General features: G+C 36.2%; 1 protein-coding gene across 2 annotated transcripts in view; it reads left to right on the top strand.

Moving 5' to 3' along the window:
• Window positions 1–5,263, top strand: part of LOC133191131 (RNA cytidine acetyltransferase-like) — a 298,447-nt gene extending 293,184 nt beyond the window's left edge. For both annotated transcript variants that reach the window (XM_061326846.1, XM_061326837.1), the window contains exons 14-27: window positions 2–249; window positions 454–570; window positions 710–811; window positions 972–1,046; window positions 1,450–1,563; window positions 1,740–1,873; window positions 2,096–2,144; window positions 2,286–2,391; window positions 3,490–3,597; window positions 3,694–3,863; window positions 4,069–4,188; window positions 4,307–4,405; window positions 4,704–4,852; window positions 4,992–5,263. In XM_061326846.1, the coding sequence (XP_061182830.1) occupies window positions 2–249; window positions 454–570; window positions 710–811; window positions 972–1,046; window positions 1,450–1,563; window positions 1,740–1,873; window positions 2,096–2,144; window positions 2,286–2,391; window positions 3,490–3,597; window positions 3,694–3,863; window positions 4,069–4,188; window positions 4,307–4,405; window positions 4,704–4,852; window positions 4,992–5,088 (1,688 nt within the window). In that variant the 3' untranslated portion in view covers window positions 5,089–5,263. The remainder of the gene's footprint in view (window position 1; window positions 250–453; window positions 571–709; window positions 812–971; window positions 1,047–1,449; window positions 1,564–1,739; window positions 1,874–2,095; window positions 2,145–2,285; window positions 2,392–3,489; window positions 3,598–3,693; window positions 3,864–4,068; window positions 4,189–4,306; window positions 4,406–4,703; window positions 4,853–4,991) is intronic.
• Window positions 5,264–14,766: the final 9,503 nt, after the last annotated feature.

Genomic DNA, 14,766 nt, shown 5'->3' with positions numbered 1-14,766 from the left:
GGTCGTGTTCTTCATGAGGTGGTCCTCAATGAATCTATAAGGTACGCCAATGGTGATCCAGTAGAACAGTGGCTGTATGACTTGCTTTGTCTGGATGCTGCAAATGTCACCAGAATTTCCTCAGGCTGCCCTCTCCCTGAATCTTGTGATCTGTACTACATTAACAGGGACACTCTGTTCTCCTATCACAAGGCTTCTGAAGCCTTCCTTCACAGAATAATGGCTCTGTATGTGTCATCACACTACAAGGTCAGTCAACAACCTAAATCTACAGATAAACACATGCATGTCATTCTAGAGTGCCTCATGAAAGTTACAGAAATGTTCATGACTTAATTAAAAGTAATTCTCTTTGGGCTAACATTATTTATCCATTGATTGCATAGATAATATTTTTACTGTAATGAGGATACACAGTTAAAAAGTTGTTTATTGATCTACCTGGTCTTTCAGAACACTCCTAATGATCTCCAGTTACTGTCGGATGCACCTGCTCACCATATCTTTGCACTGCTTGGTCCAGTTGACCCAAATCAGACATCTCTACCAGAGGTCCTATGTGTGCTCCAGGTTATTGGCCATTTATTCTTCTAAAAAAAAACTATATAAAGATTGTGATGTGTAGTGTAGTGGAAAATCTGACAAATGTGTGAGACTTTTAGAACTCAATTGTGGTGAAAGTGTCTTTGAGCTTTGCTTCTGTTTTCAGGTGTGTTTGGAAGGAGAGATTTCTAAAGCTTCTATCATGAACAGTTTGTCAAGGGGGAAAAGAGCTTCTGGTGATTTGATACCTTGGACCATCTCGCAACAGGTTTGTCTGCTATAGCCAAATATCAAGTTTTACAGATAAAATTCTTCACTCTTTTACAAGGTTCTTATCACAACAGTTAATTACAGAAATGATTTTTAATTCATGTTCATCCTTAATGTCTCAGTATATTGAAGTAATCAATCTGACTTCTAATTTTAAGTTTCAAGATCATGATTTCCCTGGGCTGTCAGGGGCACGGGTTGTAAGGATAGCTACACATCCAGACTACCAGTCAGTGAGTAAAAATATACTGTTTGTTGAGAATCAAGATATCATGAAAATCGCAATGTTTTAACTGAAAAATGTTCCAAATCACATTTAGCCAAGTTCTTTTATCACTAGCAAAATATGCCTCATACTGTGAAATCACTGTAATCTTCATGGGATTTAATTTACTAGTTGTGTTTGCAATATGAGGAGCCCCATAAGTTCATATCCTCTGTGAAATGTTTAAATTGCAAACTATATGTTTCTTCATGCAACCACAAAATCAAATCCCCACAAACCGATATTTTCCTCAAACCTGACTAAAATGACCTAACGAAAATAGATAATTCTACAGTTAACATAAATCTTTTTTTTAACAATGCCAGATATTAGTTTCAAAGCTTTTATTTTGTAACCATTGTTATTTACAGATGGGTTATGGCAGCAGAGCTTTGTCTTTGTTAAAGCAGTACTATAAAGGGGAAGTAGTCAGTTTGTCGGAGTCTGTAGATACAGAGCCTCAGACTAATGTCATTGATGACCAGGTACAAACAGCTGTAAAACAGCTGCATCACAGGCTTAGGCTGCAAAATTATCATTATTAGTACGAATAAGAAAGGATCACCTGATATGAATTTAAAAGTCCATTTAGATTTAGCAAAAGCTACAAGTTCTAGAATTGAGACAATCCATAATATTATGGCATATTATCATGAAACAGGAGGTGAATTTACTTGAGGAAAGAGTGACTCCCAGGAAAAACTTACCTCCTTTGTTGATGAAGTTGAGTGAAAGAAAACCAGAAAAATTGGATTACTTAGGTGTCTCTTACGGTTTGACCTCAGGTTTACTCAAGTAAGTAATGGACATAAAAATATCTTGCCAGGACTCATTTATTTAAAGTTTAATATTGTACATGTATATAGTTGTATATTTTTTGTTTCAAATTATTGTATGTACAGAAGCTTAGGTGCAAGGTAATGAAGAAGAATTAAATTTTGTCATTAAAAATGACATATATTTGCATGGGCTTTTAATCTTCTTTTGGGAGTTCATGTAATTTGATGTTTTGTTTAGATTCTGGAAGAAGAATGGCTTTGTACCTGTGTACTTGAGACAGACACCTGTAAGTATAAACCAATCTCTGCTTTTTCTATTCTACTAGAATTTTTACACTGGCTAAGACTCTATGATGACCCATATTGTGGTGTATGATATAAAGGAAAAAACTTTACTAGAAATAATATACATATTTATTTCTTGATAGAATGACCTGACAGGTGAACACTCATGTATCATGTTACACCTGTTGACTGAAGAGGAGGGGGAGGAAGAAAGGAGACAGGAATCATGGCTCCAAGCCTTCTGGAAAGGTACATAAAAAATCTGTTAGGTGTTCACATTATTGGGTGTCATAGCTCCAAGCCTTCTGGAAAGGTACTTAAAAAATCTGTAAGGTATACACATTATTAGGAGTCATGGCTCCAAGCTAAGCCTTCTGGAAAGGTACACTAAAAATCTGTAAGGTATTCACAATACTTGTGTATAATTATTGGATGTCATGGCTCCAAGCCTTCTGGAAAGGTACACTAAAAATCTGTAAGGTATTTACAATACTGGTGTATAATTATTGGGTGTCATGGCTCCAAGCCTTCTGGAAAGGTACAGTGAAAATCTGTAAGGTATACACAATGCTCGTTTTAAATTATTGGGTGTCATGGTTCTATGCCTTCTGGAAAGGTGCGCTGAAAATCTTTATTAAAGTTGACGTATATGTACTCATGTTTAATTATTGGATTCTATGGTTTCATACTTAATATATAAAAAAAAATCTGGTATACATATACATGTATGTTTACACCTGTTGTCTGGAGTCATTTTGCTCTGCCTTCTTCAGATATACACAAAAAATCTTTGTAATATGTATGGACTGATTTGTGATTATCAGGAGTTGAGGCTGTATGTCCATTATAGCATACATTTATATTTACATTTTTTACTCTGACATTTCCTTCATTCAGAATGGTTTAACAACTGTTAAATATGCATTACTTACGAGAAAAATTTCTATTTAAGTGTTAAAAATATTCATGATAGCTGAAAAGTTTAAAAGAGTTTTTTCTTATGAAAGAAGGTAATATACTCATGTAATCAAACATAAAAAAAAACTATTTTGGTATAGTGATATGAAGCAACATGTATAGAGCTATATGGTACATATAATTCTTGACAAACCAAATAGACCATATTTACTTTCAAAAATTTGAACACATTAACTATGTACAGTAATGCATAATAAATGTATTACATTTGACAGAACAGTCATCAAGTTAGCTAGTTTGAATATACTGCAGATTTTAATATGCATTACTTTTAAGCAGAAATTAATGTATGAATGTTAGATGTGAATTGCTGTAGAATTATTTGTATATGTTTGCCTTGGTAAATATATATTTTGACATTTACTGCAGATTTCAGAAGACGATTTGTGTCCCTACTATCATACCAGTTCAAAAATTTCACACCATCCATGGCTTTAAGTATTCTGGAGCAGAAACAGTTCAAATCTGCAAAATCAAGTATGTTTTACTCATATTATCTTGTATTACCCATAATACAGACATTGGTGACATTTATGGTAAAAAAACTCATCGTTTTGTTTGGTTTTGTTGTAGATCTGTTGGTACGAGAACTAGAGTTGTACTTTACTAAGTATGACGTGAAGCGTTTAGAACTGTATGCCCAGAACATGGTGGACTATCATCTGATCGTAGATCTGCTGCCCGCCATCAGTCGTCTCTACTTCCTTAATCAGATCAATGTTCAACTCAGCATCGTACAGAGTGTAAGGCATTACATACAAACAAACAGTGGTGGACAAAATTGATTATAAAAAGCCCTGTTCATGATCTGAATTCTTGATAAAAGGATGTGGGTAGTTTTCATGTTGATTTTGTCTACATGTGACTGATATACCTTTCTCAATATCAACATGATTGATATCTGTCTTAATTAGATGGTCATCAATAATATCAGTGTTTCTTTTTTAGGCTTTATTACTTGGTCTGGGATTGCAGCACAAAACTGTAGAGGATTTGGAGAAAGAGCTTGATCTTCCATCCAGTCAACTACTGGGTCTCTTCAACAGGATCATTCGCAAAGTTGTCAATGTAAGTGAACCACTCAATGTTGGCTTCAAAGATTTGTTTTTTTAGGAAGATTTGACTATAGTTCAGTCTCTGATTTTAAGTATATGCATTTTGTTGAATATTGTTGTACATACATCAGAGTCTAAATGAAGTAAAGGAAGAAGACGTAGAGAAGGATATGATAGAGAGGAAAGAAATTACACTGCAGCCCACAGAGCAATCCATGGAGGAGGAACTGGTGAGTAATAACAACAAACAGTTCATTGCCAGGCAACAAATAAACAGTTATACATGTATAGGTTTCCTACTCAGCAAGTACATTGGAGGGTAATGTAGTAATAAATTGATCTGAGATAAATACACTTGCTACAAACATTCAATATTGTCCCAGGATTATTTATTTTTGAGAAAAATATGGATATCCTAAAGAATATGACTTAAGTATACAAACAGACTTATTTTTTGCCACCAGACAACTCTGCATACTTGTACATGTACCTTATGATTATATGTCAGATAAACACGTTATTTTACAGACTGCAGCAGCTGAGGAGGTGGAGGCTGCCCAGAGGAAGGAACTGGCCATTCTGAAGGATCTGGACCTGTCCCAGTATAAAATAAAGGGGTCAGAACAGGAGTGGAAGCAAGCACTAGGATCTGGCTCAAAGATGATCAGCATCAAGGGGTAACTCTGAATTATTTACCATGTGTAAAGGGGCATGTCAAGTATTTTGTCTCAGATGAAAGGGGTTTTACTGGTAAAGTTCAAAATATTTTATTTAATAATCATCTTATAATAATTAATCTTTATTTTATGTTTTAAGATCATTGCTGGAAAAGAAAAGAAAAACAGAAGACACTATTGCAATGCTAGAAGGATCTGGTAAAAAGAAGAAAATTAAGAAAAAACACAAAAGCTGATGTTTATAGTACATTGTCACAATTCTATTATTTACATGTTGAATCACTGCATGGAACTGAGAACATCTGCTGTTTTGTAGTTACTCTTATGAGGAGTTACAAATGAGACTTTTGATCAGGAAGGATGAGTTGATTTGTTTTGTATTAAATGAATAAATAAATATTCTCAAAATCATATCTTTCTTATGTAATATTTGTATAAGTCGAAAGATATATAAAAGATAGTGGTATACAAAGTTTTGACAAACCCATCTTCACTGTAAAGCAAGTGTGGCTGTCTGGCGGGTTCGATCGCCGGTGGCCAGATAGCTCAGTTGGTAGAGCACCTGACTGGAGATTCAGGGGGCCCCGGGTTCGAATCCTGGTCCGGTCTGTCCAGAATAGCTCAGTTGGTAGAGCACCAAATCGTCCAAGTCAATGTCACGACATATACAGCATAAAACTTTTAAACAACATTCAATTGGAACATGAAAAGAATATGTTATGATAATCCTTGGTGTACCTGCCAATTTATGAAACGTTGGGGGTGGCTTTACTTAGTAAATCTTCTTCAGATGTATACATGACCTTCCTTTCCATTTTAAGAAGGGTCCGTATTTCTTAGGGGGGTCCAAGGTCCGGACCTCCAACCCCCTCTAGATCCGCGCATGCATGAATGTGTGTATGTGTATAGAGAGAAGGTCCGCTTTTGGCTTTCGAATAGAATTTTGTCTTACATGATATAGGCGAGGTAGCAGCACATAGAAGTATTTTGTTCAATTTTGAATATTTGTGACGTAATATGAAATGATTTTGTGGTCAAAGTTTGACTAAGTTTCGCAGCATAGATATCAGTATGATTATTTGACAAAATTAATTTAATATTGCAACTTTGAATATTGCTTGTGATGTAATATGAATTGATTTTGTTGCCAAAGTTTGACTTAGTTTTGCAGCAATAGACAGCAGTATGACTACTAGTATTTGACAAAATTAATGTAATATTATACATTTATTGACTGGGTTCGAGGGCAACATGCGTTTTGTCAGACCCAAGAACCAAACTGTTTGCCTGAGGCCGTTGGTTCGACAAAACGCATTTTGTCCTCGAACCCAGTCGATAAATGTTTTGTTATACCTTTTATTCATTTATTAATTAATTTTTAGCTCACCTGAGCCAAAGGCTCAAGTGAGCTTTTCTGATCAAAATTTGTCCGTTGTCTGTCATCGTTGGCGTTGTCGTCGTTGTCGTTGGCATAATTTTTTCACAATTTCAACTTCTTCTCCGGAACTACTGGGCCAATTTCAACCAAACTTGGCACAGAGTATCCTTGGGTGAAGAGGATTCAAGTTTGTTCAAATGAAGGGCCACGCCCTCTTTCAAGGGGAGATAATAAAGAATTAGTGAAAAATTAATAGCATCTTTTAAAAATCTTCTTCTCAAGAACCACAAAGCCAGGGAAATTGAAACTCATGTGGAAGCATCCTCAGGTAGTGTAGATTCAAATTTGTTCAAATCATGACCCCCGGGGGTAGGGCGGGGCCACAATGGAGGATCAAAGTTTTACATAGAAATATATAGGAAAAACCTTTAAAAATCTTCTTCTCAAGAACCACAAAGCCAGGGAAATTGAAACTCATGTGGAAGCATCCTCAGGTAGTGTAGATTCAAATTTGTCCAAATCATGACCCCCGGGGGTAGGGCGGGGCCACAATGGAGGATCAAAGTTTAACATAGAAATATATAGGAAAAACCTTTAAAAATCTTCTTTTCAAGAACAGTAAAGCCATGATAAGTAATATTTATATGGAAGCATTCTCAGGTAGTGTAGATTCAAGTTTGTTTAAATCATGACCCCAGTGGGTAGGCGGGGCCACAATGGAGGATCAAAGTTTTCCATAGAAATAAATAGGAAAAAACCTTTAAAAATCTTCTTTTCAAGAACAGCAAAGCCATGATAAGTAATATTTATATGGAAGCATTCTCAGGTAGTGTAGATTCAAGTTTGTTTAAATCATGACCCCAGTGGGTAGGCGGGGCCACAATGGAGGATCAAAGTTTTCCATAGAAATAAATAGGAAAAACCTTTAAAAATCTTCTTCTCAAGAACAGCAAAGCCCTAATTGGTCATATTTATATGGAAGCATCCTCAGGTAGTGTAGATTCAAGTTTGTTCAAATCATGACCCTCGGGGGTAGGACAGGGCAACAATGGAGGATCTAAGTTTAACATAGAAATAGATAGGGAAAACCTTTAAAAATCTTCTTCTCAAGAACAGCAAAGCCATGATGAGTCATATTTATATGGAAGTATCCTCAGGTAGTGTAGATTCAAGTTTGTTCAAATCATGACCCCAGGGGATAGGGCGGGTCCACAATGGAGGATCAAAGTTTTACATAGAAATATATAGGAAAAATCTTTAAAAATCTTTTTCTCAGGAACAGCAAAGCCCTGATTGATCATATTTATGTGGAAGTATCCTCAGGTAGTGTAGATTTAAGTTTGTTCAAATCATGACCCCCTGGGGTAGGGCGGGGCCACTATGGAGGATCAATTTCTGAAATAGACATATATAGGAAGGTATCTTCTGATGAAGAACTGCAAAGCCATGATTAGTCATATTTATATGGAAGCATCCTCAGGTAGTGTAGATTCAAGTTCGTTAAAATGATGACCCCCGGGGATAGGGATGGGCCACAATGGGGGATCAAAATTTTTTTACATAGAAACATATTGGAAAATATCTTCTTCTCAAGAAATGAAAATCATGTTTAGTCATTTTGATATGGAAGCATCCTCAGGTAGTGTAAATTCAATTTTTTTTTCAAATGATAACCCCCAGGGGTAGGGTGGGGCCAAATGGGGATCGAAAGTTTTACATAAGAACACATAGAAAATATTTCTTCTCAAGAACAGAAAAGCTATGTTTAGTCATATTGATATGGAAGCATCCTCGGGTAGTGTAGACTCAAGTTTGTTCAAATGATGACCTCTGGGATAGGGAGGAGCCACAATGGGGGATCAAAATTTTACAAAGGAATATATGGGAAAATTTTTTTTAAAATCTTCTCAAGTACAACAAAGCCATTTGTTATATTGACATGGAAGCATCATCAGGTAGTTTAAAATTCAACTCCCCCCCCCCCCCCCCCCAACCCCCAGTAATCTTTTCAATACTGAACTGATTTGTGTCTAGCTAATGTGCTCAGGTGAGCGATGTGGCCCATGGGCCTCTTGTTTATACATGTATCATACTAACGAATGCAAATAAGATTTAGCTGGTCCCGCCCACAGTGTGACGTAAGTGGTCCAATATCTCGTCCACAGGTCCAATATCTCACTCTGCGGTCAAACATCGATTTTTTTATGACCGCTCAGTAAAACATTAGAAATGTTAGACTTTTCTTTAGTATAGATTTATAAAGGAACTAATTTCGAAAGGTACTATAACAATGCATATTGCAAAATATTTTCAAGCATGTTAAAACTTGACACAGTCGCCTATCATATACATGATTTGTAATGCAGAGATATCCCTGTTCCTCATGTATTTAATACAAATTTAGATTGTATAGTACGCTATTGAAATTAATTAAGCTATGGTCATATAAGCTAGCATAAGGTTTGCGTTATTTTTTGGCTTTTGTATTCTGTACACATTTAAAACTTCGATATCCTAAACATAAAAGTGCTGTAGGAATGTTTAAATACCCCCCCCCCCAACCACCAAAAACAAACGCACTAGCTTCTGCTTAATTCGAGGGAGAACTTTCCATGTAATGTTTTGCATTAATAACTGGAGATGGAGAGGGAAGAAAAACGGGAATCAAATATATTAAGAATAGGGCGTGTAATCCAATTAAAAGTACAAATTCTTTCCATTACCTGATTTTTGCTATTTAATTATTGTAATTGTATTCTTGTGTTATGAATGCAGATGGAAAACATTTCTGTGTGAGAGCGATACTAATGACAAAGCCTGCTTGTAAATCGCCTAGTATTGGGTGTGGTACGGCGGTTTAACTTGTCACTTTTATACAAGAGACCAAAATTTAAAATTTCCTTGATGTAATCTTCACAGTCGTATAAATAGGTACAGGTTTTTAATGGATCCCCGTAGGCCACCGAGCGCCTGTGTTGTTTTGATTTTACCCTAATAAATTTGTAATCAGATGCCTATTTCTCTCTATTTCGACAATATTCACGGCTTACTCACTGTAACTTCTGACACCTTGTTCAATATACATTTAAAAACTCCGAAGAAAGTTTTATTGAATAGATAAAAAGTTACTCAAGATTGTTTAAATCAAGAAAAGACGAAAGCATGATTTCAGATTTTGTTGGGAATACGTTTAGATACGGTTAGGATGATGGGAAGGAGGGACCGTTTTCGTGAGCTGTCCACGGGGGTACGCCGTGTTACCCCGGGGGTAGGGCTGAAGAGAGAGGCCTCCCTTCTGGATAAGAAGGAGGCGACATTTCTCTCACTGGGCCCAAAATCTCACACTATCATAGGAATGAGAATCACGATTAAGGTAGGACAGAAAATTAATGAGCACAAGAATGTAATTAGTTTCATATTAAGGTTCACTGACTCTCTGAAGAGAAAGATAACTCTCACTGGAATAAATTTCTATTATTCTTTTATAAAATTATCTAGATTAAAAAAAAAGTAATTTCCGTTAGATTTTGCCTCTCAAGGTATGTTGAAATTGTGTACATTTTAATTATGAATTAGATTTTTGTTTTAAAAAATCATTATCGTTATTGCAGAATGTTATATGAATTATCAGAGGGATGTTGAACCTTAATTTATATCGTAATATGTTATCCCTAGTACGGTAATGTATAAAAATGTACTGATAAGTATCCTCACCATATTTCAAGAGACTGTCGACGTGAACTACCGTACTCAGTACACAACTTGTTTCATCAACCAATATGATTTTCAGCTTCAGAAAAAGCTTGCATAGCGATTGTGTGTGAGCATGTGTGTGAGTGTGATATCACCATCTACAATGAATATAGATATTGTCGTGTGCCCAGGTGCGCTTTTTACTGACGATCTTTGTTTAAAGATTGATATCAATGTTTATTATATCTGTCATGATTGAGTGACGAGTATATATATCCGGAGCCGAAGATTATACTTTATGTGGGGGAGGGGTGCTCATCCCCCAACCCCCTAAGTCAGAATTTATTATCTTTTTTAATTAAAAAAGGGAAACAGTTGCTTTGCTTTTGATGCATTATGGAAGTACTTTTTTCAAAGTATTTGTATCAAAAAGAATCTAACAGTAGGCAAACATAAAGAATATGAATTTATATTGTTTCAGATATGATGTTTGTTTTTTGTTTTTGAGTTTTCTTTCGAAGGGAGAGGTTGCCATCGCACTGAACTCACCCTAACCCCCTTCTTTCCAACAGTGGCTGTCAGCTATCATCCGCAACTGTACTCGGCAATGCTGGTACCGGACATCCATGACTGTACCTGCTCACTAATATCAAAAACGGAATGTCAGAGCAAGATTTTCCGGATTGTTCAACGTATTAAACTATATGTTGTTAATCAAGTATGGATTGTTTTTTTAATGAAACATACGAAATGTGTTAATAATTAATCTACTTTATGGAAGGCTGTAATCGCCAAAACGGTAACGATAACTAGCTCAGTGAATATATCGCGGAAAATATATGTGTAAGCTTGACTATGCCTAAATCCATTGCATAGATCGCTATTATCTCGAAAAAGTAACATTTACTACAGCGTACATTTTGTATATCTATGACTGTATACCTGTGCCTGATATACAACATCTGCGACTGTACCTGTGCCGTACATACACACTACCACTGACTCAACCCGCGCTTGATTAACTTAACCCGCGCTTGATTAATAACATCCACAACAAAAAATTCTGTGGATTTTCTCCGATTTAAATTTAGACTGAATTCAATCAAAGCGCAATTAACGCTAATCTTTATATTACCATGACAGTGATACCGAGACAAACGATGTCAGCAGTGATTAGGGAAGGATCCAAAACTTTTACAGATTTAAATTTAAAGCTTTATGTTTATGAGCCAGGTCTTTAATTTTTTTTTGGGGGGGGGGGGGGGGGGGGGGCTGGGGGCATGATTTCAATATCCTACGTGCTCAATAATAATGATGAATTTAAAATGAAACATGCTAGTATAATTATAGAAAATATACGAGTAAACAATAAACAAAGTAAAATAAAAAAGGAAATTAAAATAAATATTGGAATTAATTTGTAATCCTTAATTTTATGTTAAAAAGTATAAGTACGTCAAAATATTATTAATTTCACCCATTTCATTGAACACGCAAGAGGTGTCAATGAAAAGCACAGGTTTTTTCCCATAAATATATGTCTTACGATATATACGGGTGGAATGGGCTGACCCACCCGTTTTCGATGTGTTATATATAAACATCTCAAGTGCACCCCAGGAAGTAGCCTCCTATGCCCTGAAAAAGAATAGTTCCTGACAAAAAAAAAATATTTATTTACAAAGTACATAAAATTTAGTAGGCACAGGTATCAAAGTTGTAAAAATAGGCTGGAAGACCCCCCCCCCCCCCCCCCAAAAAAAAAAAAATTCTCAAAAGAAATAAAAATTAATTTTATATGAATGAAACAATTAACATCTTGACTGGTCGATAACCATGGTGTGATACCTGGAATATTTTGGGTATGGTATTAAAACAATTGCTTATATTTAAGGAAATTAATGCTATTATTATCGATAACATCCGAAGAAAATATTTGTATAAGTAAATATTTTTATTAGATCCACCTCTCTAAGATTCTGCTGTACTGTCCAGACAACTCTAGAAATTTTACACCGTGACTGTACTGGTGCCTGATTGACAACATCCACGACTGTACCTGTCCAGTACACACACTTTATTCTACATCCATGACTGTACCAGTGCTTATAAACAACATCCATGACTGTACCCGTGCCTTATAAACAACATCCCTGACTGTACCTGTGCCTTATAAACAACATCCCTGACTGTACCTGTGCATATAAACAACATCCATGACTGTACCTGTGCCTTATAAACAACATCCATGACTGTACCTGTCCAATACACACACTTTATTCTACATCCATGAATGTACCTGTGCCTTATAAACAACATCCCTGACTGTACCTGTGCCTTATAAACAACATCCACGACTGTACCTGTACCTTATAAACAACATCCATGACTGTACCTGTGCCTTATAAACAACATCCATGACTGAACCTGTCCAGTACACACACTTTATTCTACATCCATGACTGTACCTGTGCCTTATAAACAACATCCACGACTGTACCTGTGCCCTATAAACAACATCCATGACTGTACCTGTCCAGTACACACACTTTATTTTACATCCATGACTGTACATGTGCTTATAAACAACATCCATGACTGTACCTGTCCAGTACACACACTTTATTCTACATCCATGACTGTACCTGTGTCTTATAAACAACATCCACGACTGTACCTGTCCAGTACACACACTTTATTCTACATCCATGACTGTACTTGTGCCTTATAAACAACATCCACGACTGTACCTGTGCAGTATACACATCTTACTCTACATCCATGACTGTACCTGTGCCTTATAAACAACATCCACGACTGTACCTGTCCAGTACACACACTTTATTCTACATCCATGACTGTACCTGTGCCTTATAAACAACATCCACGACTGTACCTGTGCATATATACATACTTTATTCTACATCCATGACTGTACCTGTGTCTTAAAAACAACATTCACGACTGTACCTGTCCAGTACACACACTTTATTCTACATCCATGACTGTACCTGTGCTTATAAACAACATCCATGACTGTACCTGTCCAGTACACACACTTTATTCTACATCCCTGACTGTACCTGTGTCTTATAAACAACATCCCTGACTGTACCTGTCCAGTACACACACTTTATTCTACAACCATGACTGTACATGTGCCTTATAAACAACATCCACGACTGTACCTGTGCAGTATACACATCTTACTCTACATCCATGACTACCTGTGCCTTATAAACAACATCCACGACTGTACCTGTGCCTTATAAACAAAATCCCTGACTGTACCTGTACCTTATAAACAACATCCATGACTGTACCTGTGCATTATAAACAACATCCATGACTATACCTGTCCAGTACACACACTTTATTCTACATCCATGACTTTACCTGTGCATTATAAACAACATCCATGACTGTACCTGTCCAGTACACACACTTTATTCTACATCCCTGACTGTACCTGTGTCTTATAAACAACATCCCTGACAGTACCTGTCCAGTACACACACTTTATTCTAAAACCATGACTGTACATGTGCCTTATAAACAACATCCACGACTGTACCTGTGCATATATACATACTTTATTCTACATCCATGACTGTACCTGTGTCTTAAAAACAACATTCACGACTGTACCTGTCCAGTACACACACTTTATTCTACATCCATGACTGTACCTGTGCATTATAAACAACATCCATGACTGTACCTGTCCAGTACACACACTTTATTCTACATCCCTGACTGTACCTGTGTCTTATAAACAACATCCCTGACTGTACCTGTCCAGTACACACACTTTATTCTACAACCATGACTGTACATGTTCCTTATAAACAACATCCACGACTGTACCTGTGCAGTATACACATCTTACTCTACATCCATGACTACCTGTGCCTTATAAACAACATCCACGACTGTACCTGTGCATTATAAACAAAATCCCTGACTGTACCTGTACCTTATAAACAACATCCATGACTGTACCTGTGCATTATAAACAACATCCATGACTGTACCTGTCCAGTACACACACTTTATTCTACATCCATGACTGTACCTGTGCATTATAAACAACATCCACGACTGTACCTGTGCATGGATTAGATTCATTGGCAATAAAATGACTATTTTTGCTGCTTTTAGTCTGTAAACATATGTTCTACACCCTCATACCTCCCCCACCCCCACCCAACAACCCACTCCCCTGAAACAAGATACAATTGGTATAAATTTGAATTTGTGAAATAACAATTCATAATACTTTAAAAGGAATTGTCGTTTCAGTGAAGGGGGGGGGGTATAAAAATATTTTCCGTTGATTTCTATAGAGATGAAGTTTTACCAAAATTATAGACTTATCTCTCTTTGTTTTCCTAAGTAAGTTATGTTTTTTGATAAAATTCACATAAATATTCGGTATATAAATATGAAAAAATCATTCCAATATGTCAACTTTCTAAATTAACTCTGCGATAGGTGGCAGAATTTTACTATCATTCTTGCTATCATATGGTTTATTCAAGCATGCGTACTAAAGCTATTGAGACATGCTTTCTGCATTGACAATACTAGTCCACTACCGGCAAGTGTAATCTAGTTCCCATTAAAAATTGAAAATGCTGTAATTCTGTCAAAAAATCATTGAAGCGGAACATAATGCAAACTTGATCTGTGACTCATCAAGATACACTCACATACCAAAAATCAACTCAATATCTGCAAACGTTTGGAAAAAAAGTGTGGAAAACCCTTAAAAATTAAAAAGATTGTAATTCCCTCAAAAATCAATGAAGCAGAACGAAATTAAAAACTTGATCTGTAACTC

The sequence above is a fragment of the Saccostrea echinata genome, unplaced genomic scaffold, assembly GCF_033153115.1.
Source record: "Saccostrea echinata isolate AGI-Se365-2 ecotype Australia unplaced genomic scaffold, CSIRO_AGI_Sech_v1 ptg000001l, whole genome shotgun sequence".
Classification (NCBI taxonomy): domain Eukaryota; kingdom Metazoa; phylum Mollusca; class Bivalvia; order Ostreida; family Ostreidae; genus Saccostrea; species Saccostrea echinata.
This window is presented reverse-complemented; position numbering and strand designations above follow the sequence as displayed.